The sequence below is a fragment of the Mustela lutreola genome, chromosome 9 (genome assembly GCF_030435805.1).
Source record: "Mustela lutreola isolate mMusLut2 chromosome 9, mMusLut2.pri, whole genome shotgun sequence".
Classification (NCBI taxonomy): domain Eukaryota; kingdom Metazoa; phylum Chordata; class Mammalia; order Carnivora; family Mustelidae; genus Mustela; species Mustela lutreola.
In genome coordinates, this window is record NC_081298.1 from 85,328,172 (window position 1) to 85,355,910 (window position 27,739).

At 36.6% G+C, this 27,739-nt stretch overlaps 1 protein-coding gene and 1 pseudogene across 4 annotated transcripts in view; one reads left to right on the forward strand and one right to left on the reverse strand.

The window, feature by feature from the left end:
* COMMD1 (copper metabolism domain containing 1) overlaps positions 1–27,739 on the forward strand; it is a 215,874-nt gene that overhangs the window by 88,347 nt on the left and 99,788 nt on the right. For 3 of the 4 annotated variants that reach the window (XM_059187780.1, XM_059187778.1, XM_059187779.1), the window contains one exon: positions 17,469–17,750. In XM_059187780.1, coding sequence (XP_059043763.1) covers positions 17,469–17,750 — 282 coding nt within the window. Of the gene's footprint in view, positions 1–6,802; positions 6,858–17,468; positions 17,751–27,739 lie in introns of all 4 variants that reach the window. The other variant, XM_059187781.1, reaches the window with a different exon arrangement.
* LOC131807696 (mitochondrial import inner membrane translocase subunit Tim8 B-like) lies at positions 22,755–23,155 on the reverse strand (annotated as a pseudogene).

Below are 27,739 nucleotides of genomic sequence, written 5' to 3' on the forward strand. Positions count from 1 at the left end.
CAGGACCCCAGGACCCTGGGATCATGACCTGAGTCAAAGGCAAACACTTAACTGACCGAACAACCCAGGTGCTCCACGAACCATTCATGTTAATTGAGATTTATTATATTTTTGATGTGGAATAAAGCTGGAGAAATTAGTAATTCTTAGATTGTAATGACTATAGTGACTATAGGCATGGTTAGAGTAAAAGAAATCTGGGCACCTGGGCGACTCAGTCAGTTGAGTATCTGCCTTTAGCTCAGGTCATGATCCTGGAGTCCTGGGATTAGAGTCCTGTATCTGGCTCCCTGCTCTTTGGGGAGACTGCTTTTCCCTCGTCCTTCACCCCACTTGTGCTCTCTCTTTCTCTTTTTCTCTCTCGTGTGCACGCTCTCTCTCAAATAAAGTCTTAAAAAAAAATAAATCTCATTACCTAGGTAGAAAATGCTCATTAAAGAAAATCTGGGAAGTGCTAAAAGATTGAAAAAGGTTAAAAACTCTAATTTTAACAGTGATAACTACTTTGATGTTTTTCTTTCCCTTTGTGTGTGTGCTGTGGGGAAGAAAGGGAGGCAAGAGTCCTCTTACCTTTTTTATATACTTTAAAATATTATAGGTTCATATCGAATTCCACAGGATTTATGTAGGTGCTTTGCCTTTAAGGAAGTAAAGCATAACTTCCTGTTCCTTAAGTGTGGGCCTCTTAGAGTGACTTCTTCCAAAGAGGAGAGTGTAGGAAGTTGGGAAAATTATTTCACAGTGGAGAAACCTGACAAACATTACCTCAGCCAGGTGTCAATAATAGTAATAAGCCTTGTTGATACCATGTACCCTTGATATGGTGTGATGAGAATGGCAGTTTACCTCTGTGGTCTTCTTCCCCAAAACCCATAACCCCAGTCTAACTTTGAGAAAATCATCGGGCAGATTCCAGCTGAAGGGCACTCTGCAAAATAACTGACCAGAACTCCTCAAAACTGTCAAGTTATCAAAAACAAGGAGAGTTTGAAAACTATCACAGCCACTTGAACTTAAGGAGAAATGAGGACTAAATGTAATGTAACTTGGATGGGATCCTGGAACATTAAGAGGGCTTTAGATCAAAAGTAAAGTATGAGGGGCACCTGGCTGTCTTGTTGTTAGAGTAAGCAGCTCTTGAACTCAAAGTTGTAACTTTGAGCCCCATGTTGGGTGTAGAGATTACTTAAAAAGAAAATCTTAAGGGGCGCCTGGGTGGCTCAGTGGGTTGGGCCTCTGCCTTTAGCTCCGGTCATGATCTGGGGGTCCTGAGATCGAGCCCCACATCGGGCTCAGTGCTCGGCAGGGAGCCTGCTTCCTTGTCTCTCTCTGCCTGCCTCTCTATTTGTGATCTCTCTCTGTCAAATAAATAAAATAAAATCTTTTAAAAAAACAACAAAAAAAAAATCTTAAGACAAAAACAACTACAAAAACAACAAACTGTGGAGGTGCCTGGTTCACTTATTAGAAGAGCATACAACTCTTAATGTCTGGGTTGTGAATTCCAGTCCCATGTTGCGTGTACAGAGTACTAAAAATATATATAAACTTAAAAAAAAAAAACACCTGAGAAACTATGAACGTAGACTGTAGTTAATAATAATGTATTGGGGTGCCTGGATGGCTTAGTTGGTTAAGCATCTGACTCATTATTTTAGCTCAGGTCTTGATCTCAGGGTTGTGAATTCAAGCCCAACTTTGGGCTCCATGCTTAAAAAATTTAAAAAAACATGTATTAGTATTGGTTCATTAATTGTCATAAGTGTACCATAGTAATGTAAAATGTTAATAAACTTAAAAATTGGTGTACTGAAACATTGTCCTGTCTTCACAACTTTTTCTTTTCTTAAAAAAAGATTTTTTTAACTTATTTATTTGAGAGAGAGAGAGAGTGATCACAAGTAGGCAGAGAGGCAGGGAGGAAGAGAGAGAGAGAAGCAGGCTCCCTACTGAGCAGAGAGCCTGATGCGGGGCTCAATCCCAGGACCCTGAGATCATGACCCGAGCCAAAGGCAGAGGCTTAACCCACTGAGCCACCCAGGCACCCCTACTTTTTCTATTTTTAATCTAAAATTAAAGTTTTATTGAAAACGGTAACAAAGAAAATTGTAGATCCTATTAGAGCCCTCCACGTCTCTCAGATTTCATTCTATGCTCTGAAATAATCAATATCCTGCATTAAGTATATAACAATCTCATATATGACTGAACAGTCTTACTATGCATATATATTTTTAAATTTATACTATTTATAGTATTTGTTATCTAGCAATTTCATATAAATAGCAACATACATTATGTGTTTGTGTGCATTTGCCTTTTTTTTGGTTACTGTTCAGCATTCTGTGTTTGTACTCTATCCATGTTGGTAGATACAATTCTATTCACTTACTGAACTTCCTAAATGGAATCAGACAGTCTATACTCTCTGTGTTTGACTTTTCTTATTTTAGCATATCTAAAATTTATGTATGTTATATCTGTCAGTCATTTTTAAAAAATAGCCTTTCTTTTTTTAGAGCAATTTTAGGTTTAATTTTAGGTTTTTAGGTCTCTGTACAGAGAATTATTTTACATCCCCTCACACTCCTTCCCTATGCAATTAGTATAGTATGTTTGTTACAATTGATGAGCTGATGTTGATTACATTATTATTAACTAAAGTTCATAGTTTGCTCCTTATGTTGTACATTTTGTTGGTACATTCCATCTCTATAAACCTGTAATGGTTTGTGTCCACCTTTATAGTGTCAGATTCTGTACAATATATAGAATAGTATATTACAGTATATAGAATAGTATTACCACCTGAATACTATTGTGCCCCACCTATTTATCCTTCTCTCCCTCTGAACCCTTGGCAGCCATTGATTTTTTACTGGGTCCATGGTTTTGCCCTTTCCAGAATGTCATATAATTGGAATCATAAAGTATATAGCTTTTTTGTGTTGGCATCTTCCCATTGGTAGTATACATTTAAGTTTCTTTTGTTTTTTCATGGCTTGATAGCTCTTTTTTTTTTTTAAAGATTTTATTTATTTATTTGACAGAGAGAGATCACAGTTAGATAGAGAGGCAGGCAGAGAGAGAGAGAGAGAGAGAGAGAGGGAAGCAGGCTCCCTGCTGAGCAGAGAGCCCAATGTGGGACTCAATCCCAGGACCCTGAGGTCATGACCTGAGCCGAAGGCAGCGGCTTAACCCACTGAGCCACCCAGGCGCCCCCGATAGCTCTTTTTTTAAATTTATTTTTTTTATTTTAGTAGTACTGAATAATATTCCATTGTCTGGATGAATAGTTTATCATAATTTATCTAGCCATTCTCCTACTAAAGGACATCTTGGTTGGTTCCAGGCTCTGGCAGTTATGAGTAAAGCTGCTATAAATATCCATGTGTAAGTTTTTGTTTGGATATAAGCTTTTAACTCATTTGGTTAAATACCAAGGAGTGTGAATATGTTTAGTTTTGTAAGAAACTGCTAATGTCATCTAAAGTGGATATTCCGTTTTGCCTTTCTACCTGTAATGAGAAAGATTTCTTGTTGTCCTGTATACTTGTTAGCATTTGTTGCTTTTTCTGCATCTATTGATGTGAACATATAACTTTTCTTTTTTAGCCTGTTGATATGATGGATTAAATTAATTGAGTTTTGAATATTGAACCATCCTGGCATCTCTGACATAAATCCCAGTTGGTGTGGTGTATAAATCTTTTTAGACATTATTGGATTTGATTTGCTAATAGGTTGTTGAGGATTTTTGTATTTATGTTCATGAGAGATATTAGTTTGTGGTTGTATTTTTTGTAACATCTTTGTCTGGTTTTGGTATTAGAATAATGCTTATCTCATGGAATGTGTTTGTAAGTATTCCTTCTGCTTCTCTTTTCTGAAAGAGTGTAGGGAATTGGTATAATTCTTTCCTTAAATATTTGATGAAACTCACCAGTAAACTGATCTGGACTTGGTACTTTCTGTTTTAGAAAGTTAATAATTATGGACTTAATTTCTTTAATAGACATAGGCCTATTCAGGTGATTCATTTCTTGAGTTGCTGTATATTGTGAATTTCCAGAAACTGTTTCATTTCTTCCAGGTTATCAAGTTTGTGTTCATATAGTTGTTCATAATAGTCCTTTATTATCCTTTTAATGTTCATGAGGTCAGTAATGATGGCCTGTCTTTCTTTTCTGATGCTAGTAATTTGTTTCTTCTCTTTTTTTTCCCTTAGTTTACCTGGCTAGAGGTTTATTAATTTTGTTGCTCTTTTTGAAGAACCAGCTTTTGGTTTAATTAATTTTCTCAGTTGATTTCCTGCTTTCAGTTTCATTGATTTTTGCTCTAATTTTTTTTTTTCTAGCAAACTTTATTTATTTATTTTTTATTTTTTTTATAATTTTTTTTATTTTTTATAAACATATATGATTTTTGCTCTAATTTTTATTATTTCTTTTCTCCTGCTTAATTTGGATTAATTTGCTCTTCTTTTTCTAGTTTCTTAAAGTGAAAGTTTAGATTATTCATTTAGATTTTTCTTCCTTTCTAATATATGTATTCAGTGCTATTAATTTCTTTGTAACAGTTGCCTTTATTGCATCCCACAAATTCAGGTATTTTCATTTTAAATTTGTTTAAAATATGTTAAAATTTCTTTTGGTATTTCTTTGACATATGTGTTATTTAAAAGTGTGTTATTTGGGGCACCTGAGTTGCTCAGTTGGTGTCTGCCTTCAGCTCAGGTCATGATTCTAGGGTCCTGGAACCAAGCCTAACCTTAGGCTCCCTGCTCAGCCAGGAGTCAGCTTATCCCTCTCCTTCTGCCCCTCCCCCCTGCTCACATGCTGTCTCTCTATTTGTGCGCTCTCTCTCAAATAAAATCTTTTTTTTTAAAAGTGTGTTATTTAATTTCCAACTATTTTGGAATTTTTTAGCTCCCTTTTTCTGTTACTGATTTCTACTTTAATTCCATTGTTGTCTGAGAGCAGACCTGTATGATATCTTTCTCTCTCTCTCTCTCTCTCTTTTTTAAAGATTATTTATTTATTTTTTTTTAACTGAGAGCCAGAGAGCACAAGCTGGAGGTAGGGGGTGGGCAGAGGGAGAAGAAGAATCAGACTTCCTGCTGAACAGGGAGCCCAACACAGGGCTCTCTCCCAGGATTCTGAGATCACGACCTCAGCTGAAGGCAGATGCTTAACTGACTAAGCCACCCAGGCACCCCAGACATGTATAATCTCTATTCTTTTAAATGTATTAAGGTGTGTTGTATAGCTGAGAATGTGGTCTCTCTTGGTCAGTGTTCTTTGTGAGGTTGAAAAGAATGTATATTGTGCTGCTGTTGTATGAAGTACTCTATAGAGGTCATTTAGGTCCTGTTGGTAGTATTGTTTATTTAAACTGTGTTCTGCCTGCTGGATCTTTTAATTACCAATAGAAGGGTGTTTAATTCTCCCACTATAATCATGGATTCATCCATTTCTCTTTGCAGTTGTATCAATTTTTATACCATCCGTGTTTTACACCAATTAAAAGACTGAGACTGTTGGAGTAGATGAAAAAACAAGACCCAACTATATGTTTTCTATAAGAAACCCATTTTACATGTGACACATATTGGTCAAAAGTAAAAAGATGGAGGAAGATATACCATGATAACACTAATCAAATGAAAACTGGAGTTGCTTTATTAATTTCAGATAAAGCAGAGTTTATTTATTTTTTAAAATATTTTATTTATTTGTTTGACAGAGAGAGCAAGTGAGCATGAGCAGGGGTAGCAGCAGGCAGAGGGAGAGGGAGAAGCAAGCTTAACCCTGAGCAGGGGGCCCAATACAGGACTTGATCCCAGGACCATGGGATCATGACCTGAGCTGAAGGCAGATGCTTAACCTACTGAGCCACCTAGGTGCCCCTAAGGCAGAGTCTAGAGCAAGGAGAATTGTTATGGATAAAGAGGGACATTACATAATAATAAAGGGGTCAAATCTTCTAGAAGATGTTGAGGACATCTTCCTCAGCATGTATGCCCCTATATCCTATGATTCATAATAGATCCAACAGGCAGAAGATCAATAAGGACATAGTTGAACCAAACAGTCAATCAGTTAACTAGATCCATTTGACATTTATAGATTGTTTTGGTGGAGGGAGGGGGAGATGAAGAGGTAGAACACAAGAGGTTTTAGGGCAGAGTAACTATTCTGTGTGATATATAAGGGTGGATACATGTTGTGTATACTTCTGACAAAACTTACAGAATGTACAACAATAATGAACCCTATTGTAAATTATAGACTTTGGTTAATAATGATGTGTCAATATTGATTTGTCCATTGTAACAAAGTACCACGCTGATGTGGATATTGATGGTAGGGAAAGCTGTTTGTGCATGGGTAGAGGAATTGTGAGTATTTGGAAACTCTACTTTTTGGTTAGTTTTGCTGTGAATCTAAAATGCCTGTAAAAATGAAAGTTTCTTAATTAAAAATGAGAACAAGTGCATCTGGAACCTAGTAGCTTTTAAAGGTATTTTCTGGTTTCCTTTTCAGAGAGGTTGCCATTTTTATTGAAAAACCAGAAGCAGAAGTGTGTGTCACTGAAACATTCTTATTATGTGATAATATGGAATCACTTTGCTCTGTGAAGTTTACATTGTATGAAAGTATATATCTCACTAAGTACCAGTTATCTGTTTTGAGCACTGAGCCTTTGTTTGAAATACTATTCTAATAAACTAGAAGTTTAATGGAAAAGCTATGTTTTGTCTACCAATGAGTAATAAGAATTTTCTGTGGCTTATCTTTAGTGCCAACTGTAAATACTCTTGCTTTCAAGCAGGAAGAAGAGATTAATGATTCTGTGTAAGTATTAAATTATAATAGGTTGCCTTAGGACTAATATGCTTTAGGGTTGATGAATATCAAAGTTTCCCATTTTCAAATATTAGCCTTTTAATTTTTTTAGCCTCTTAATTTTAATTACTTAAATAAGTAATATACTTGATACTTAATGAGCACTTTACTAAAAAAGGCATCATTTTCCAGTTCAGTTGATTATTCATTATTTGCTTATTATTTTATTTTTTAAATTTAATTTAAAGATTTATTTATTTTAGAGTGAGAACATGAGCAGGAGGAGCAGAGAGGGAGGGATAAAGAATCTCAAGCAGACTCTGCACTGAGCACAGAGCCTACTCAGAACTCAGTCTCATGACCCTGAGATCATGACCTAAGCCGAAACCAAGAATAATATGCTTAACTTGACTGAGCCACCCAGGTGCCCCTTTTATTTATTTATTAAAACAATAGCAGTCATTTATTTAGCTAATGAATCTGAACTTTAGGCAGAACTCAGAGGGGAAGGCTCTCTTCACAAGGTGCCTTCTCAACTGGAGGCCATATGATCCACTCCCAAAATGCATCTGTAACTGGCTATTTGGTTCTGGCTTTTGGCTGGAAGCTTAGTGATAGGCGGAGGACTGGAGACCAGAGTCCTTATGCGCTAGTCTCTATGAGCTCCTTACAGCATAGTACCTGGGTTCTACGAGCAAGCATCTTACAAGGGATAAAATGGAAGTTGCCAGTTTCTTAAAACCCAAGCCAGAAAATTGACACAGCCTCACTCTGCCATGATCTTTTTTAAACTTGCCTTTTTTTTTTTTTTAAAGGACTTTAATTTTTATAGTAGTTTAATGTTCACAGCCAAATTGAGCAGAAAGTATAGACTTTCCATATGCCCCCTGTCTCATATGCACAGCCTCCCCAACAATCAATATCCTGCGCCAGAGTGGTGGATTTGTTACAGTGGATGAACCAACATCACCCAAAGTCCATAGTTTACATTAGGGTTCACTCTTGATGTTGTATATTTAATGGATTTTGGCAAATGTATAATGATGTGTATCTACCATTACTTTATCATATAGAATAGTTTCACTGCCCTAAAAATCATCTGTGTTCTGTTTATCCCTTCCTTTCCCCCCAACCCCTGGAAGCCATGATCTTTTTACTGTCTTTGTGGTTTTGCCTTTTCCAGAATGTCATATACAGTTGATCCTTGAACGGCAAGGGTTTAAACTGGGTGGATCTACTTATTGTGGATAATGCTGTACAGTACTGTAAATGTTTTTGCTCTTCCTTAGAGTTTTCTTAATAACATTTTCTTTTCTCTACCTTTATTGTAAGAATATGGTATACAGTACATATTACAAAATATGTGTTGTTTATGTTATTGGGAAGGTAAGGCAACCAGTGAGCTTAAGGCTATTAGTAATTAAGTTTTTAGGGAATCAAAAGTTTTATGTGCATTTTTGATTGTGCTGGGGGTGTCAGTGTCCCTAACCCCTATGATTTTGAGGGGTCAACTTTAGTTGAAATTGCTATGACCTTTGGATAAGCAGTCACACAGCCTGTATTCTAGGAGTTAGGATATAGACTCTTAACTTTCAGTGGGAGAGGGGTCAAAGAATTTTGTAGCCGAGTTTTAAAATTGTCATATTCTATACTAATATATTGTAATAAGGAAACCCAGGTGCAACAAGACTAAAAGATTTTCCTAAGGTCAAATGAGTAGTCTAGACGAGGTTTTTTGGAGTCCAGATTCATTCATTCATTCATCATATATTTACTGACCCCCTATTATGTGGCAGTCACTATGCTAGGACCCAGCTGTTTAATATGAACAAGTGGGGCAAGGTTTCTGCCCTCTAGAAGTGCTTACATGTTAGAGCGAGGTATGGACCTGGCAGTTCCCCTACATTGTGATAAATACCACTACTTTACTGTGCAGCCTACGAAGTAACATCTGTGTTAAAGCCTGAAAAAAAAGGTAGTGCCAACAAAAGGGGTGGAAGGAATAGCAACTAAAATGTTCTAGGCAGAAGGAACAACATAGGCAAAGATCAGCTGTTTTATGAGCTAAAATGAGTTCAATATGGATGGAGGGAGATTGAGTGGGTGGAAGATTTTAAGAGGTAGCAGAAGATGAAGAGACACAAAGCTAGTTTATGATTCACCTTGTAAACCATACTGAAGAATTAGAACTGAAATCTGGAAGCTAGAGAAGTCTTTACAGGTTTTTTTGTTTTTTTTTTAATACTTTTTTTATTTTTTATAAACATATATTTTTATCCCCAGGGGTACAGGTCTGTGAATCACCAGGTTTACACACTTCACAGCACTCACCAAATCACATGCCCTCCCCAAAGTCCATAATCCCAACCCCTTCTCCCAAACCCCCTCCCCTCGGCAACCCTCAGTTTGTTTTGTGAGATTAAGAGTCACTTATGGTTTGTCTCCCTCCCAATCCCATCTTGTTTCATTTATTCTTCTTCTACCCACTTAAGCCTCCATGTTGCATCACCACTTCCTCATTTCAGGGAGATCATATGATAGTTGTCTTTCTCTGCTTGACTTATTTCGCTAAGCATGATACGCTCTAGTTCCATCCATGTTGTCGCAAATGGCAAGATTTCATTTCTTTTGATGGCTGCATAGTATTCCATTGTGTATATATACCACATCTTCTTGATCCATTCATCTGTTGATGGACATCTAGGTTCTTTCCATAGTTTGGCGATTGTGGACATTGCTGCTATAAACATTCGGGTGCATGTGCTCCTTTGGATCACTACATTTGTATCTTTAGGGTAAATACCCAATAGTGCAATTGCTGGGTCATAGGGCAGTTCTATCTTCAACATTTTGAGGAACCTCCATGCTGTTTTCCAGAGTGGCTGCACCAGCTTGCATTCCCACCAACAGTGTAAGAGTGTTCCCCTTTCTCCGCATCCTCGCCAGCATCTGTCATTTCCTGACTTGTTGATTTTAGCCATTCTGACTGGTGTGAGGTGATATCTCATTGTGGTTTTGATTTGTATTTCCCTGATGCCGAGTGATATGGAGCACTTTTTCATGTGTCTGTTCGCCATCTGGATGTCTTCTTTGCAGAAATGTCTGTTCATGTCCTCTGCCCATTTCTTGATTGGATTATTTGTTCTTTGGGTGTTGAGTTTGCTAAGTTCTTTATAGATTCTGGACACTAGTCCTTTATCTGATATGTCGTTTGCAAATATCTTCTCCCATTCTGTCAGTTGTCTTTTGATTTTGTTAACTGTTTCCTTTGCTGTGCAAAAGCTTTTGATCTTGATGAAATCCCAGTAGTTCATTTTTTCCCTTGCTTCCCTTGCCTTTTGCGTTGTTCCTAGGAAGATGTTGCTGCGGCAGAGGTCGAAGAGGTTGCTGCCCGTGTTCTCCTCAAGGATTTTGATGGATTCCTTTCGTACATTGAGGTCCTTCATCCATTTTGAGTCTATTTTTGTGTGTGGTGTAAGGAAATGGTCCAATTTCATTTTTCTGCATGTGGCTGTCCAATTTTCCCAGCACCATTTATTGAAAAGGCTGTCTTTTTTCCATTGGACATTCTTTCCTGCTTTGTCGAAGATTAGTTGACCATAGATTTGAGGGTCTATTTCTGGGCTCTCTATTCTGTTCCATTGATCTATGTGTCTGTTTTTGTGCCAGTACCATGCTGTCTTGATGATGACAGCTTTGTAATAGAGCCTGAAGTCCGGAATTGTGATGCCGATTTGGATGCCTTTAATTTCCTTTTGTTGTCTGATTGCTGAGGCTAGGACCTCTAGTACGATGTTGAATAGCAGTGGTGATAATGGACATCCCTGCCGTGTTCCTGACCTTAGCGGAAAAGCTTTCAGTTTTTCTCCATTGAGAATGATATTTGCGGTGGGTTTTTCATAGATGGCTTTGATGATATTGAGGTATGCGCCCTCTATCCCTACACTTTGAAGAGTTTTGATCAGGAAGGGATGTTGTACTTTGTCAAATGCTTTTTCAGCATCTATTGAGAGTATCATATGGTTCTTGTTCTTTCTTTTATTGATGTGTTGTATCACATTGACTGATTTGCGGATGTTGAACCAACCTTGCAGCCCTGGAATAAATCCCACTTGGTCGTGGTGAATAATCCTTTTAATGTACTGTTGAATCCTATTGGCTAGTATTTTGTTGAGTATTTTCGCATCTGTGTTCATCAAGGATATCGGTCTATAGCTCTCTTTTTTGGTGGGATCCCCCACTCCAAAACTGCTAGAACTTATACAGGAATTCAGTAAAGTGTCAGGATATAAAATCAATGCACAGAAATCAGTTGCATTTCTCTACACCAACAGCAAGACAGAAGAAAGAGATATTAAGGAGTCAATCCCATTTACAATTGCATCCAAAACCATAAGATACCTAGGAATAAACCTAACCAAAGAGACACAGAATCTATACTCAGAATACAGGTTTTTTTTTAATTAAGCTTTTTATTTAGAGATAATTATAGATTGATGTGCAGCTGTACATAATAGTAGAAAGAGATATCCTTGTACACTTGAGCGCTTCTTCTAATGGTAACCTTTTGCAAAACTGTAGTACTTTTTGGGGCACCTGGTGGGTCAGTTGGTTAAGTGTTTGCCTTCGACTCAGCATGATCCCAGGGTGCTGGGATCAAGCCCCACATCAGGCTCCCTGATAAGCAGGAAGTCTGCTTCTCCCTCTCTCTCTCTGCCCTTCCCCCTGCTCGTGCTCTTGCTCACTCTCTTTCAAATGAATAAATTAAAAAATCTGTAAGAGGGGTGCCTGGGTGGCTCAGTGGGTTAAAGCCTCTGCCATCAGCTCAGGTCATGATCCCAGGGTCCTGGGATCGAGCCCCGCATGGGGCTCTTTGCTCAGTGGGGAGCCTACTTCCTCCTCTCTCTCTCTCTGCCTGCCTCTCTGCCTACTTGTGATCTCTGTCTGTCAAATAAATAAATATATAATCTTTTTAAAAAAATCTAAAAGAAAACCCATTATAGTACTACATTGCCATTGATTCAGTCAAGATATAGAACCTTCCATTACCAGTAGGATCCCTCATGTTGAAGTTTTACAGCCACATTCATTTTCTTCCCACCCATCCTCACCTCTTCCTTTATTTTCAAACAACTGATAATCAGTTTATTAAAATATTAAAATAGTTCATTAAAATGTAAGTATCTGCAGTGGTGACTTCAGTCTTGACTCCTGATTAAATACTGATGGAAGTAATCTGTTTAACAATTTCAGAAGTACTGTGTGAGTCAGTGAGTCCCTATGGATCCTTATCTTAAAAAAATAAATATATCGTCTTAGACTTTTCAGCCCAAGGAGTTTTTCTTGTACTGATTCTTAGAGTTCTAGTAGGCATCTTATCCAGAGATTTTACACCGTGGCTGGTTAGGGTAATTCTAATTTGGTGTATGAGCACCTCCAGTTCCACAGGTGTCTTTTTAGCATCTTTTCAAAACTGTGGCAGTGTTGTGGCTTTCTAACCAACTCGTTCCTGGACAAGTGTGAACAGTGGTGAGTCAGAAGCAGGAACCCGTGGGCCTGAGCTCTGCTGTAGCTGTGATCATGTCTTCCTCAAAGAGCCCTCACTCCTTTTCTAACCCCTGGCAACCACTAAGCTGTTTTCCATTTCGGTAATTTTGTTCTTTCAAAAATATTACATACATGGAATAATACAGTGTAGAACCTTTTCTGAATGGCCTTTTTCATTCAGCATAATGTTCTGGAAATTCATTCAGTTTGAAGTACCAATGGTCTGGTTCCTTTTATTGCAGAGAAGTATTCCGTGTGTGGGTGTTTTGTAGTTTAACCATTTACCTGTTGAAGGACATCTGGTTTATTTTAAATTTTGGGGTATTACAAATAAAGCTGCTGGAAACATTTGTGTATTATAGCTTTTTCTTTGGACCCAAGTCCTCCTTTCTATAGGATAAATTCCCAGAAATGTTATTGCTAGGTCATATGGTAATTGCATGTTTAGTTTCTTTAGTAAATTGACAGACTTTTTCATTATGTTTGTACCATTTTACATTCCCACCAGCAATGTGTAAGTGATCAAATTTCTCTGTATTCCTGGCAGCATTTGGTCTTATCACTGTTTTTAAATTGTAACCATCCTAATTCATTGTGGTCTTATTTATTGTATTTAAGTATTATTTAAAAAAATAATCTCTATAACCAGTATTGGACTTGAATTCATGAGATCAAGAGTCAAATGCTCTACTAACTGAGCAACCAGGTGTCTCTCATTGTGGTTTTGATTCACAGTTTTCTGATGGCTAATGTTGGACATTTTTCATGTACTTATTTGCCATTTATATATCCACTCTGGTGAAATGTCTCTCATCTTTTGTCCAGTTTCTGATAGGCTTGTTTTGTTTTTTTAATGTTGAAATTTGAAAGTTCTTCATATAGTCTACATATTAGTACTTTGTCAGATACTTGTTTTGAATTTTTTTCTCCCAGTTTGTAGGCTGTCTTTTCCTCTTCACAGTGTTTTTTTGCACAGGATAAAGTTAATTTTGATAAGGTCAAATATAATCGTTTTTCTTTTTTGGATCATGCTTTGGTGTCAAATCTAGAACCTCTTTGCCTGGTTCTAAGTAGACACCAAAGATTATCTTCTATTTTTAAAAAAAGATTTATGCTTTTATATTATATCTAAACCCATGGTTTATTTTAAGTTAATTTTTATATAAGTTAGGAAATTTATGTTGAGGTTCTTTTTTTTTTTTTTTTAACTTAAGTATATCTACTTCCTTAACTACCTTTTGTTGAAAAGGCTGCCTTTCTTTTCTTCACTGGATTGCTTTTATATCTTTGTCAAAAATCAGTGTTCATGTTTGTGTGGATCTATTTTTGTGTTATTTATTTTATTCCATTAGCTTATGTCTCCTCTCCTCTGCAAATACCATAGTCTTGATTATTGTAGCTACATCTTAAGTCTTGAAATGGGAAGACTGATTTCTCCCACTTTATTATTTTTGTTTTCAAAAATGGTTTTTATATATTCTGCTTTCTTTGGCTTTCCATATAAATTTTAGAATAATTTTGTGTATATATACAAAAATTCTTGCCAGGATTTTGGTAGGAAACATATATGTTTATATATATCAGTTTCTTTTCCCTGAAGTAACCATGAATAACTTGGCATGGGTTTACCTCTCCTTTCTCTCCTATTACCTTTTTGTGTTCATTTGAAATTTTTTCTTCTATTCAAGGAAACAAAATGAAGCAGGAATTGTTAATATAAAGTTAACCTCAAAAACCCTCCAAATTATATTTATAAAAATAAATTTTATAAACTTTAATCCTTTTAATAGTAATAATATTATTTGTAACTTAAAACTTACACCAGAATTTTTATAATTAATAACCACTATAGCAGGTAATAATAACCAACTCTTGGAAATCTTAACACAGGGAAGTGATAGTATCCTACTGACATTTAATTTTTTAAAATTTTTAAAAGATTTTGTTTGTTTATTTATTTCAGAGAGAGAGGAGGAGTGCGAGGAAAAACAGAGGGGAGGGACAAGCGGGCTCTGTGCTGAGTACCTAGTTTGAAGTGGGGCTCAATCTTACAACCCTGAGACCACAACCTAAGCCAAAATCAAGAGTTGGAGGCTTAACTCACTGAATCATCTAGGTGCCCTGACATTTTTAGATAGATTACGATAGAAGATAGAGTTGAGGAGGTACAAGATAGAAGCCTAGTTTAGGCACAAGAAAGTGATTGCTCTTGAGTACTCAGTACTCGGTAGTAGGGACAGAGCAGAAGGGACACATTATTAGAGAATTATTTCAGATACAAGAATCAGTAGAGGTTGGTAAACAAAATGTTGTAGGCTTAGTTCTTAACCTTTGTTGCTCATTAAAATTATTTGGGAAACTTTTAAACAATGCCAATGCCTAGGCCTTGTTTTAGAATTTTTAGAAATCAGAACTTCTGGGATAGAGTCTAGGAATTCATATTTTTAAAACGTACCTCATGGGGCACCTGGGTGTACAGTTCAGTTGATTAAGCATCAGACTCTTGGTTTCAGCTGAGGTCATGAATTCAGGGTCATGGGATTGAGCCCCACATGGGGCTCTGGGCTCAGCGTGGAGTGTGCTTAAGACTCTTCTTCCTTCTTTCTCAGCCCCTCCCCCTGTTCACTCAAGCTCCCTCTCTCTCTCAAATAAATAAGTAAATCTTAAAAAAAAAAAAATGGGGGCACCTGGGTGGCTCAGTGGGTTAAATCCTCTGCCTTCAGCTCAGGTCATGATCCCAGGGTCCTGGGATCCAGCCCCACATCGGGCTCTCTGCTCAGCGGGGACCTGCTTCCTCCTTTCTCTCTGCCTGCCTCTCTGCCTACTTGAGATCTCTCTTGGTCAAATAAATAAAATCTTTAAAAAAAAAATGTACCTCATGATTGTAGTATGCAGCCATTGTTGTGAACCACTAATTCAAGTTGTGAAGAAGAGGGAAGAATCAGGAATAAGTGAGTACCAGGCTGCCAGCTGAGGCTCCTGGTGGATAGAGGTGGCATGCCTTGAACATTGTCTGTTTCATGGTAGCTATTCAGATATTTCTTAAATAAATGAAAATTGATGACTTGGAATTTGAACCACAATCAGTTCCTTATTTAATTTCTGATTATTCTAAATCTTGATGAATTGATCCCAGTTTAATATATTATTGACTGGAAGCCAACCAAAATAAATTCTGCCACAGGTTAGGTTATATCAAAGTAGGCATCTTCATATGATTTAAGGAAAAAAATGATATGAATCATCTACATTGTGATGTGATATTGTGAAGCAAAGTGCTAGTAGAAATAATTTGACTTAATTATAGTATATTATACAAATTGATGTTTCTATTAAGTGGCTTAGGTAGGGAATTTGGGTCCCTAAACCCTGTAAATAAGCAGGTATTCAATAAATGTTTATTGAATTATACCGTGAAATACCTTTATCAGAAAGTCATTATATTTATCATATAGTTTTTTTTTTTTTACATTAATTGAAGAAGGAAAGGCAGTATGTTTGTCTGTCAGCCTCCGTCCTACTTCTCATCCTATACTCTGCTTGTATACTATCTTCCTTTACACTCCTTTGTTCTCACTGTTACTGCCCAAGTTTAGTCTGAAGTTTTGGTTCTAAATGATAGGACTATAGCTTAAACTATCTTGAATAGTATATCAAATTTCTTGGTACCTGAAGGTTGAAAGGATGCTGAGATAGCATATTGAATTGGAGGAAAGCTTACAGGAACCAGGGCCTTGGGAGGGAATTCTAGAGCAGGGGTATCACTCTCAACTCTGCTTGGCTTCATTCTTTTTATTGCAATCAGGCCTTTGTGAAAAGATCAAAGAGAGCAGTCTGCATCCCTAGCCTCATATTCTTCTGAATTTGACCATGACCTCAAGAGGCAAGACCATTTTTTCTCCTGCTCTAAATTAGGAGATTGATTTGGATCAGCTGTTGTGTCCAGAGAAAGGAGGATACTCTGATTTGTCTGGTTTGGACCTCGTGCCAGTCCCCGTGGCCAGGGGAGGATAAGGATATACCAAAGAAGAGGCAAAGAAAGTTTTGTCCTGAGACCACATCATTAACAGTCACTGCCCTCTTGAAGGCTCCATTGCCACAGACTTTTGATGATTTTCCATTTCAGTTTATGTAGCAACTTACTGTTCAAAACAGCAATGGCAGGGTGCCTGGGTGGCTCAGTCGGTTAAGCGTTTGCCTTCTGCTTTTCCCTTTCCTTCTGCTCCTCCTCTACTCGAGCTCACTTTCTCTTACTCACTCTTTCTGTCAAATAAGTAAAATCATGAAAAATAATGGCAGTGGCAATTAAATTTTGAAAAAAATTTTTTAAAGATTTTATTTATTTATTTGACAGAGATCACAAGTAGGCAGAGAGGCAGGCAGAGAGAGCGGGGGAAGCAGGCTCCTTGCTGAGCAGAGAGCTCGATGCAGGGCTTGATCCCAGGACCCCGAGATCATTACCTGAGCCAAAAGGCAGAGGCGTAACCCATGAGCCTGCCAGGTGTCCCTAAATTTTTAAAATTTATGGAGAAACATTAAAAAATATGCAATTTCAGAGTAGTATTGTGAATGAGCTAGTTGACTAAAGATGGACTTAACACAGCTAACATAATGTATTTGTTTAACAAAATTTAGTTTGTGCTTCTATGGACAAGGCATTATACAGTTATAGTATATCAAGCCAAGCCTGGCTTACAAGGCATTGTGAAATTATGTAAGATTTCATCAGAGGATGAATTAATTTGTTTTCTTGTTTCATTATTTAGTTTAAATTTCTTTAATTATTTGTATTATTTCACACCTTGAAATTCAGTATTTAAGAATTAGATTCTAGTTATTGATACAGAATTTGAGTGACATGGAATTTTTGACAAGTAGATTTTTCTGATACTTAATATTTGTAAAAAGGATATTTTTGTTCTTTTAAAGAGCTTATTCTTATCCCTGTCATTGACGACCCTTTTTGAAAGCCTATTCAGTTAATAATCATTCAGAATATGATCTGTAGTTAAGAAGCTATCTTTTTCTATTTATTTACCAAATTCAAATTTATTATTTTTTCTGTCATTATAGTCAATTGCATCTGCAGACATGGATTTCAACCAGCTGGAGGCATTCTTGACTGCTCAAACCAAAAAGCAAGGTGGGATCTCATCTGACCAAGCTGCTGTCATTTCCAAATTCTGGAAAAGCCACAAGATAAAAATTCGAGAGAGTCTCATGAACCAGAGCCGTTGGGACAGTGGGCTTCGGGGCCTGAGTTGGAGAGTTGACGGCAAATCGCAGTCAAGGCATTCAGCTCAGATACATACCCCTGTTGCCATAATGGAACTGGAAATAGGGAAAAGTGGACAGGTAAATCAAACTTAATTTCCTTTTCTAAACTATATTTCTCATTACATGTTAGCTATATATTCAGATTGATTTTATGTAACAGTCTTCTTTGCAAAGGTAATAAGAATAATAGGAACAGATCCTGTTTCCTAGAATCCCTTTTCAGAGATGGAATCATCTGAAAACTTAGATATTCCCAGTTTTGGATAGAATCTGGACAGCAGCCTCATGGTTCTGGCAGCTATCTCAGAAGTACGAAATGGGTCATTAAGGTGATTGCACAGAAGTTGGCTGCTACTCCATTTTGGTTAGATCTCAGAATTCTTGGCATTTGGTCAGAATCTCTAAAGCAGTGATAGAGTTGCTGAATAAAGAGCAGAAACAGATTAAACAACACGGAATGTAACTGTCTCACCCAGTCGTCTTTATCGGCAGTGTATCTTAATTACAGTAATGTATTTGTTCCTAAAGACCCTAAATGTGCAATCTCTGTCATTGAGCCCACAGATAATTTTTAATTTGATCTTGATTATTTACAAAACAGTCCTCTTTTTCTTGCATTTCCCATAGTCATTATAGCAGATAATTTTGGCATCTACAATTGTTTTTTTGAAGTCATTTAGTTTGTGCTTCAGATGACTGCCAGATCAGACTTTTAATGACCTGGTATATGCCTTTTGGGAAAAAAAGAAAAGAAAAGAAAAAAGCAGCAACCCATAATTAGGAAGAGAGAACCCAGATCACTGAATTAGCTAACCAGATTTATTTTCAGATAAATAATCAAATAAGTGCTTCTGTTACATCCTTTAATAAAAATTTATTTTTCTTCTACAGATGAGAGTATTTTTTTTAGCTGTCAGTTTCCTTCACATATTCTTTTCTTAAGTTTCTTAGGATTTTTCAGTGTTTGTAGTTCCATGAGGACATTAATTTTAATTTAAAAGGTAATTCATTTAAAAAAATAATTCTTTTTAAAAATGCATTTGGAGAATCTTTTATACAGTTATTGTGAAATAATGCTGTTGCCTTAATTGACTTTGGTTTGTCTGACCCTGAAGTCTTTTCTCTTAACCATTGTCCTATATGGCCTTCCTCCTACTCTTCCTAGACCAAAAATGTGACAGATTAGAAAGGTGTGGTAAACATACTTGCATATCTAAGTTTCACTAGCCATTTGTACAGGCTGTTCAATTTTTATGTGGCAGTAGTGATTATTTCATTTTGTCTTTAAGTATTTATCATTTGGGCAGGAATATCAAAACACGTATATCTATTTTATGACGTTCCTAGAAAGCTCTTACAGTACTTCTTTAACTTGATACTTTCCTGTTTTTTCTTGAATTTAGTTTATAATGTGCCTTTTGATTTTAGTAACTTACATGTCATCTGAATTTATTGGGTATCAACACAGGGATTTTTAAATCTACTTTAAAATCTTTAAATTTTTTTCTTTGATCTTGTTACCCAAAGTGGCATTCAGCTGTTTGTTTGTCTGTTTTTTTGTTTTTTTTAAGTGTAGAAAGATTCTGCCAACAGTAAATCTAAACATCACTACAAATAATTTGCTGGCTAGCTTCAGGGACATTTTGTTATCAATTAAAACATGTTGGCAAATTTTTTTTCAAAGTGGCCAGATAGTTAATTGACAACCATATAGTTTCTGTCATAAGTACTCAGCTTTGTTGTTGTAGCTGAAAAGCAGTAACAGATAATATGTAAATAAATGGACATTGATGTTTCTAGAAAGTTTAACTATCACAGTGTAATCAACAAGTATTAGAAGTCAGAGAGTCCTTAAGCACTTACCTGACGAATTATACAGGTGAGATAGTCTATTCCCATTTTCTAGAGAAGGTGTCTGAGATAGATACGACTTCATTTAGACAGAGGTACTATGTGGTAAAATGAAAACTAAAATGGAGATTACCAAATTGATTTTTTTCTCCCCAAAACCATTGACACCAACTTTTAGGAGCCAAAAAAATGTGTTTGTAATATAATATAGTAGTTAACAGCATTGATCTTGAAATTGCTCTTTAGCCCACAAGTCCTTTGAATGCAAATATATTCTTAATATATCAATATTAACCTAGGCTGGCAATAAAATATACAGCCCAAATCCTATAGGAAATGTTTTTGTGAGACCTGGATCCTTGGTTAGTACTTCTGTCAGCCTCTAAGTGAATATTATTTCTGAAGTCCTCTACTATATCAAATTCCCAGTTTTTAGAACATTTATAGGCAACAAAGTCCAAGTTATTTTCATATGTAGACATTGAATGAACTTGAGAGAGGATTAATGATCCTAGGATACTGAGAGGTTGCTTCCAAAAAGAATGACCTACTTTTTTGAACTCTGTGTATATGTGCATATGTGTGTATTGATATACCCCAAAGTAACTAAATTACTGCCTTCAGTTTATGTCGTTTTAAATCATTTGTTCTCAATGATGGCTGCACGTAAGAATCACTTGTGGGGCTTTAAAATTTTTCATGCTCAGGATGGTGTTGAGACCAATTAAATAAGAATCTGTGGGAATGGGACCTGGATATCAGTATTCGTTAAAGTTAGTGATTCCAGTATTCGTCCAGAGTTGGATGAATTCATACAGAGAACCACTGTATTAAAAGTAGCCAAACAATGTGATTTGAAGTATAAATAGGGCATGGCCTCAAATTTTTATAGTGAGAATTCAATATATGTTGGCATATTACTTCTAGTTACCATAATAAATGGAGTGCTTGGGGACTGTCTTCAGGAACTAGATGTGGTAATGGTGGGTTTTTTGTTTTCCCTTCTGTATTTAAATTGCTTTCTCCTGCTAGTTTGTCTGTATTACTTATTTCTTTGATCCAGAAAGTACATCTGGTGATCAGTGGCCAAGTACACTCATTGACTTTTTTCTTTTAACACAATATAGTATACTTCAGGAAGAGGAAGAAGCCAAAGTAATAGAGAAGTAACTAAAGCAGTATATGTTTATGGAAATCTACAGAACTAAAGAAAATGAGCATAAACTGGTGAACTAATTACTTATCTTAGAATGAATGTTTTTCTTCAACAGAAATAAAAGATTTTGCAAGAATAAAACAGGAATTCAATGGTGAAAGGACACAAAATGGGGCGCCTGGGTGGCTCAGTGGGTTAAGCCGCTGCCTTCGGCTCAGGTCATGATCCCAGGGTCCTGGGATCCAGCCCTGCATCGGGCTTTCTGCTCAGCGGGGAGCCTGCTTCCTGCTCTCTCTCTGCCTGCCACTCACCTGCTTGTGATCTCTCTCTGTCAAATAAATAAATACAATCTTAAAAAAAAAAAAAAAAGAAAGGACACAAAACTTTGAGGTGAACATTTCATGTACAAAGGAAAGAGCAAGTACTTTACTTGTATGATTGAGAACCCATCATATTTGGTCATAAATCACTGAGGGTCCCTAAGCCTTGAGGACTGTTGGAATCTGGCAGATGTCTTTACAAAAATTTTGTTGTTTAACGTACTTAATTAGCTCCATGTTGTGTTTTTCTTTTCTGGAACTTAATTATCATAGAATGTTTTCTCTTTGAAATAGTAAATTTGGGGGGGATAATTTAAATGTTTAGTGGAGTCTCATTAATAGTTATTTTTTAAAGACTGAATTTTGGTATTTTATAAAGATGTGTTGGTTTTTCTTTTGTGACTTTTTTTTTTTAAGAGTTTATGTATTTTGTTAGTAATCTCTACACCCAATATGGGGCTCGAACTCACAACCCTGAGACCAAAAGTTGCATGCTCTTCTGAATGAGCCAGCTAGGCACCCCTCTTTTGTGACTTCTTGTTTTACAAAACCAATAAGACATTTTGTGAGAAAACATCTAGCCACAACCTCAGTGCTAAACTATTCAGTATTAAATTGTTCCTCTTATCTTCCACCGAATTGTTTTCTGTATACATTTTGAGGTACCCTGCCTATAGAGGTCATAAATACAAAGCTCTGTTTCTTTTTTGTGTTTTAAAAATGGCTAGTGTTACTTCCTTTTCTAGACTAGGTTTTAGTGTACCAGGTACTCCTCTAGGTTGGAGTGTGTTTTCAGCAGATACAGGGAAGAAAATAGTGTTTGTCTTTATTGATCTGATTTTTTTTTCTGACCAACTCATCATATGTTTAGTTCTGTCATTTGTACGCAGTTAGATAATAGGAATATACAATGGTCTACTCACTCGCATTTACAGAATGAGGACAGGTTTAGACTCTGGATTAAAAAGTCAACATTTCATCTGAAGGCTAGGCAAGTGTCTAATCTCCAAGGAAAGCATTCACTTATATTTAATTTCCATAATTCCTCCTAGAACTAAATGTACTGGTGTGCCTGGGTGGTGCAGTTGATTGGGCATCTGCCTTCAGCTCAGGTCATGATCTCAAGGTCTTAGGATTGAGCTCAGAATCGGGTTCCCTGCTCAGTGGGGTCTGCTTCTCCTTCCTCTGCCACTAACCTCTCGCTCGTGCTCACTCTCTCTCAAATAAATAAATAAAGTCTTTAAAAAAATAAAATGAAATGTACTGATATTCTTGTGTAATTTTGGCTAATGAACAGTAGGTACCTGCTAAAACCGGTGATTAATAATCAATTTAGGGGCTCCTGGGTGGCTCAGTGGATTAAACCTCTGCCTTCGGCTCAGGTCATGATCTCAGGGTCCTGGGATCGAGCCCCACATTGGGCTCTCTGCTCAGCAAAGAGCCTGCCTCCCACTCTCTCTCCGCCTATCTTTCTGCCTACTTGTGATCTCTCTCTGTCAAATAAATAAATCAAATCTTTTAAAAAATAATCAATTTAATTTTTTGGAGAATTCGCATTTATTGAGTAATTGTGATATAACATGAAATTTCTGAATTCCAAATAAATAAATTTCACTTTACAAACATTTGTTACTTTTTAGTACCAACAGCCTCAACTTGACCTGACAAGGAATGACAACCTCCACTCCCTGGCCCTTCAGTCTGCTTAATAATAAGTCCTTTTCCTCTTCTGTGACTCTTCTAGGGGATAGCCTACTATTCTCCTTCCTGTACAGTTTGGGCAAACTAACTGGTGATAGTAGTGTCAATGAAGCAGTCCACACAACTAGAGACAATTTTCAGTGGGAGAGTCTAGGCGATTCCCTGGCTTTTCCACACGTTTATCCCAGCATAGCTCCAAGATGTGATACACCTGTGCAGTGAACTGCAGGTGCCTTCTGTTTGGCTGCCCCCAGGTGCTGCAGCTCCACTTCATCTGCCTCCCCCAGGTCTGACATTATCCTCCTTAAGCTTGGGCGATTAATAACCAGCTTATTATTACTATTTAGCAGCTGAGCTCTGTTATGCTCCACTGTAGCTTCACCAGCTTGAGCAGTGCCACCACAGCTCCCTGCTTTGTGTCATAGGAAAAGAAACAAAGATTAAAACATACACACATTCTCTGATACACCCTATCTCACTTATATACATATGTACATACCTACACTTTATGTGTGTGTGTATAAATATATGGAGAAACATAAGGATGGGGCACCTGGGCGTCCAACTCTTGATTTCAGTTCATGTCATGATCTCGGGGTCATGGGATCAAGCCCCACTTGGTGCTCCACGCTTGCTGTGGAGTCTGCTTGAGATTCTCTCCCGTTCCCTCTGCTGCTTCCCCTGCTCATGCTCAATACATCCATCCATACATACATAAAATTTTTTAAAAAAGTGAAATATAAGGATAGAATACAGAGAATAAATAAAATGCCATTGTTTTTATCAGTGCTCAGTCACCATTTTAAGATGATATTGCCTTATTCCAAAAATCTACCAAGGGGAGCTTAGATATCTCATTTGGTTATATAAGCTGTAATGGTTGGCCTATTTCTGATAATTCTTGTATTTAAGCTTGTTTTCATTCTTAGCAATGTAATAAATAATAATAACTTCTGTAGAATTTAGTGTTGGTATAAACAAACCACTCTTCATCACTAGGGATTGATTAAATCAGTTTAGAATGCATTTTTTCAAATAAATTTTTCATTTTATATTTTATATCAGGTTTAGAACATGGAGTTTATTTAAACTTTAGTTCTGAATGGACCAACCCTTTTTTGTATCTCTAAGGTATGTTTCATAATAGTTTGTGTTCTAAAGTTGTGGTCCTGAATTTAAGTTCCAAGGTTTCATTTATATAAGACAATGTCTAGAGTCTGTACAGAAGGAAATGTTTACCAAAACAGGAAAAAAGATGCAAAAAAAGCTTTTAACATTTTAAATTAAAATGGATAGTTACATAACAGAGAATAGGTTATAGTTAATGGGGGGAAATGTAAGTTTAAAGTGGTCATCTAGTTACAGAAGATTAAAATCAGAATTATTCAGTAGCTAATAATTTACCAGTTGAAAAGTAAACATTTTGAGTATGTTTTATATATTCTTATTGTGTAATAAGTGGTATTTTATATTTTTGATGTGTTAAATATTTGCTCTATTATTAATGTAGTACTTGATTTTCTTAGCCAAGTCGCTGTTTAAAAATTTATATAATGTTTTGCATTTACTTTGGTCTTAAGTAATACCTTTTTGAGATTGCATTGAGGTTGAGATTGACCAATGAGCAGTATTTGTCATACTTGAGTTCTCTTTCCTTTGAAACACTTGTCCTTCTAGGATACCATATTTGCCTGATTTTCCTCTTAGCTATTTAGTCTGCTCTTTCCTTTCCCCTTTTTAGATATCTTTTGCTGGCTCCTTCCATTTTCCTAACATGTAAAAGTTGGGGTGTCCCTGGCCTCAAGTCCTTGGTCCTCTTTTCTTCTTAGGTACAACACACTTCCTAGGTTATCTCACCCATTTTCATGCATTTAAATACCATCTATATGCTGACAGCTCTTGAATTATATCTCCAAACTAGATTTTTCCCCTAATTTCCAGATACATATTTATGACATACTTGAGAATTCTACTTAAATATGAAAAGGTATGTAGTTCCCCGTACAAAGTTCCCCATATGCCTTCTAAACCGATTCCTTCTTCATTTTTTCATCTCAGTTAGTGACACCTCCATTCTTCCAATATATATCCTTTCTTTTTCTCACACCCACATCCAGTCCATCATCAAATCCTGCTAGCTTTAATTTTAAAATATGGTTTAAATTGTATTATTTCTCACTAACACCCCACCCCACTATTCTGTTCAGATCAACAACACTTCTCTCTTAGATGGTAACAACATCCTCCCAGCTGGTCTATTTGCATCTGCTCTTTAACTTAGTCTCAACCCCCAGTAATCTATCAACAGAGTATCTCTCTTAAATTGTAAGTCACATCATGTATTTATGGCTTGTACGTCACTAATGGCTTCCTATCTCAATCAGATTAATAGCTAGCTCTTTCCCTTACTCACTCTTGTCTAACTAGACCCAATGGCCTTCTTACCAATTTGTGGAACATGTCAAACATGCTTCTTTTTAGGGTCTGTGTATTTGCTCTTCCTTTTCTCTGGATTGATCTTCCCTCAAATTTCTACATTAATAGCTTTTCCACCTTTCTGACATCTTTTTTTTTTTTCTTTCTAATTCACCTTCTCCATATGCTTTCACTGACTATCTTTCTAAAAGTTCAGTCCTCCATTACCTGCTTTATTTTTTTAAAACTTCATTGAGATATAATATCCATATATAATCTATATCCATTTGAAGTGTCTGATTTGATTAATTTTGGCTGGTGTATACACTTGTGAAATTACCACTTAGTCAAGAGGCAGAATGTGTCCATCAGCCCTCAGAAATTTCCTTGTGCCCCTTCATAATCGGTCCCTCTCTCTACCCCAATTCCTAGGCAACCAGTAACATACCTTTTGTTATCATAGATTAGTTTTTTGTGTGTGTTTTTCCTTCCTGCCACTTACTGTAACTACCATACTATATATTTTGTTTTATTTACTAATCTTGCCTGTGCTCCACATCACCATATAAGGGGGAAGGATTTTTAATGTTTTGTCCACTGACATATCCTCAAGGTCTAGGATGCTGTCTGGCACATGATGTTCAGTAAATATTAGTTGAATAAATAAATGAATCACTGAATTCAGTATTTACTAAGCACCTACAATGTGTCAGACTCTGTAGAGGTGTTGGGGAAATGTCAGTAAACAACACAGGCAAATCCTTTATCTTACAGAGCTGACAGAAGAAAAAAAACAGCAGTGATTAATGTAAGGAAGTATATCAGAAACTGAAGAACCTTACCAAAGCTCGGAGTTAGGGAAGGCAGTTGTGAGCAGGTAACATTTGCATTTGATTTCTCTGACAACTTCAGCTCTCCTATTCAGAGCTGAGAGTCATGAACTAAGTTGGTACAGGCGTACAGATTCTTTAGAGTTCATGAACATACCCCTTGCATTTAACAGGTAGGTACGACCTTTGGTAGGGTTTAGTACAGGATCCTGATGATTGTCATTTCTTTTTTTTTTTTTATCACATCCTACATGCTGGTTTTCCAGTTTCTCAACCCACAGGCAGTACAAAATAGCAAGAAGTAAATTGGCAGAAAAATTATTGCAAGCAAAAGCAAGACTCTTAGTGCACTGGTCTTAGCATCACTGAGTATCAGACTCATCCAGGGATCTTTAAAAAATTATGGCTGCCAGATCCCACCTCACAGTAAAGGGCTACTGCTTTAGCTTGAATGAGGAAAGGCTTTCTAAGGAGGCAGGCTGATTTAGAGGTGGAAAATGCAGAGGAAACAAAAGGCAAGAAATTGGTTTTGGTAAGAAATTTGGATTTTTATTTTAAGTGGAATAGAAACCAATTAAAAGTTTCCAAACAAAGGAATGATGCAATGGGATTTATGTTTTTGTTGGATCACTTTGACTCATGTATGAAGGATGAATTATAGTATAGTCCAGAGCAAAGCCATGATACCAAGGACCCCCCCCAATCACTGATGTTGTGATTGTTTTTTTGCACATTAAAAGCAATTCTCTTTTTTGTTTCCAAATCTCTGTGTGATAATATGTAGGGATCTCAGGGTGAAAACAAAGCAAAAACCAAAGCACTCCATCCTTCATTATGTTAGCAAGGCTAAGTATCCAGAATGAACAAAGCCAAAATTAATACTCCACTTCCAAATGGGTTATGTAGATCTCTGATAATCTCCATTCCACATTTCCACCTCTGTTCCACAATTTCGACAGTTCTCTTCCTTTTTAAAGTTCATTATAGCATGTTTCAAAATTTGTCAAGCCCAGGGATAACTAATAAAAATCAGTATTATTCCTCCATCCCCCCAAAAAATTAAAGTCAGGAGAACACTTGGAGCTATTGTAGTGGTTCAGGTGAGATGATATTAGCAGAGCAGATAGAAATAATTTTAACAGTCAAGGTGGAAGGATGTGAGCAGGCAGAAGAAATGTTTTGACTGTAGATGGGTTGCTTTGAGGTAAGTTAGAAGACATGTGGAAAAAAGAAAATGAGGAATTTGAGGTAACTCTGGATTTTTTGCATGAATATGTTAGTATAAGTAGATGAACTCAGTCTTTAATAATCTTATTGCAAAGTTGACCATCCAGTACACAAGTTGAGCTTTTTGATAGCTATGATTAGCCCTTCGATTTAGAAAATAATAAATTAAAAGTAAATGATTTAATATTCGTCAGTTAAGAAAATGCTATTTGTTCTGAAGTAATTTTATTTTTAAGCTCCAGATTTATAAAGAATGCATTTGAGATTACTGAGCTTAAAGTTTTCCTAATAGGCTTTAAAAGAAATCATTGTTTCTTATGATGTACCCTTTTCTGTATGTATATTATACTTTAATAAAATGATTTAGAGAGGGAGAGAGATTTGAGTGTTTGTCTTTGTAAGCTCATTGACCCTGTGAGAATGGGGCTTTGGCAGTGTTGAAATCCTCAGCTTCTGACTAGTAGCCTGCCAACAGACAGCCTCTGGTGTTGGACTTCTTTCAGCTTGTTGCTGTTCAGACTCTCTGGTTCTATTCTTGTGGACAGATGGGGTGCTTGAAAGGAAGCC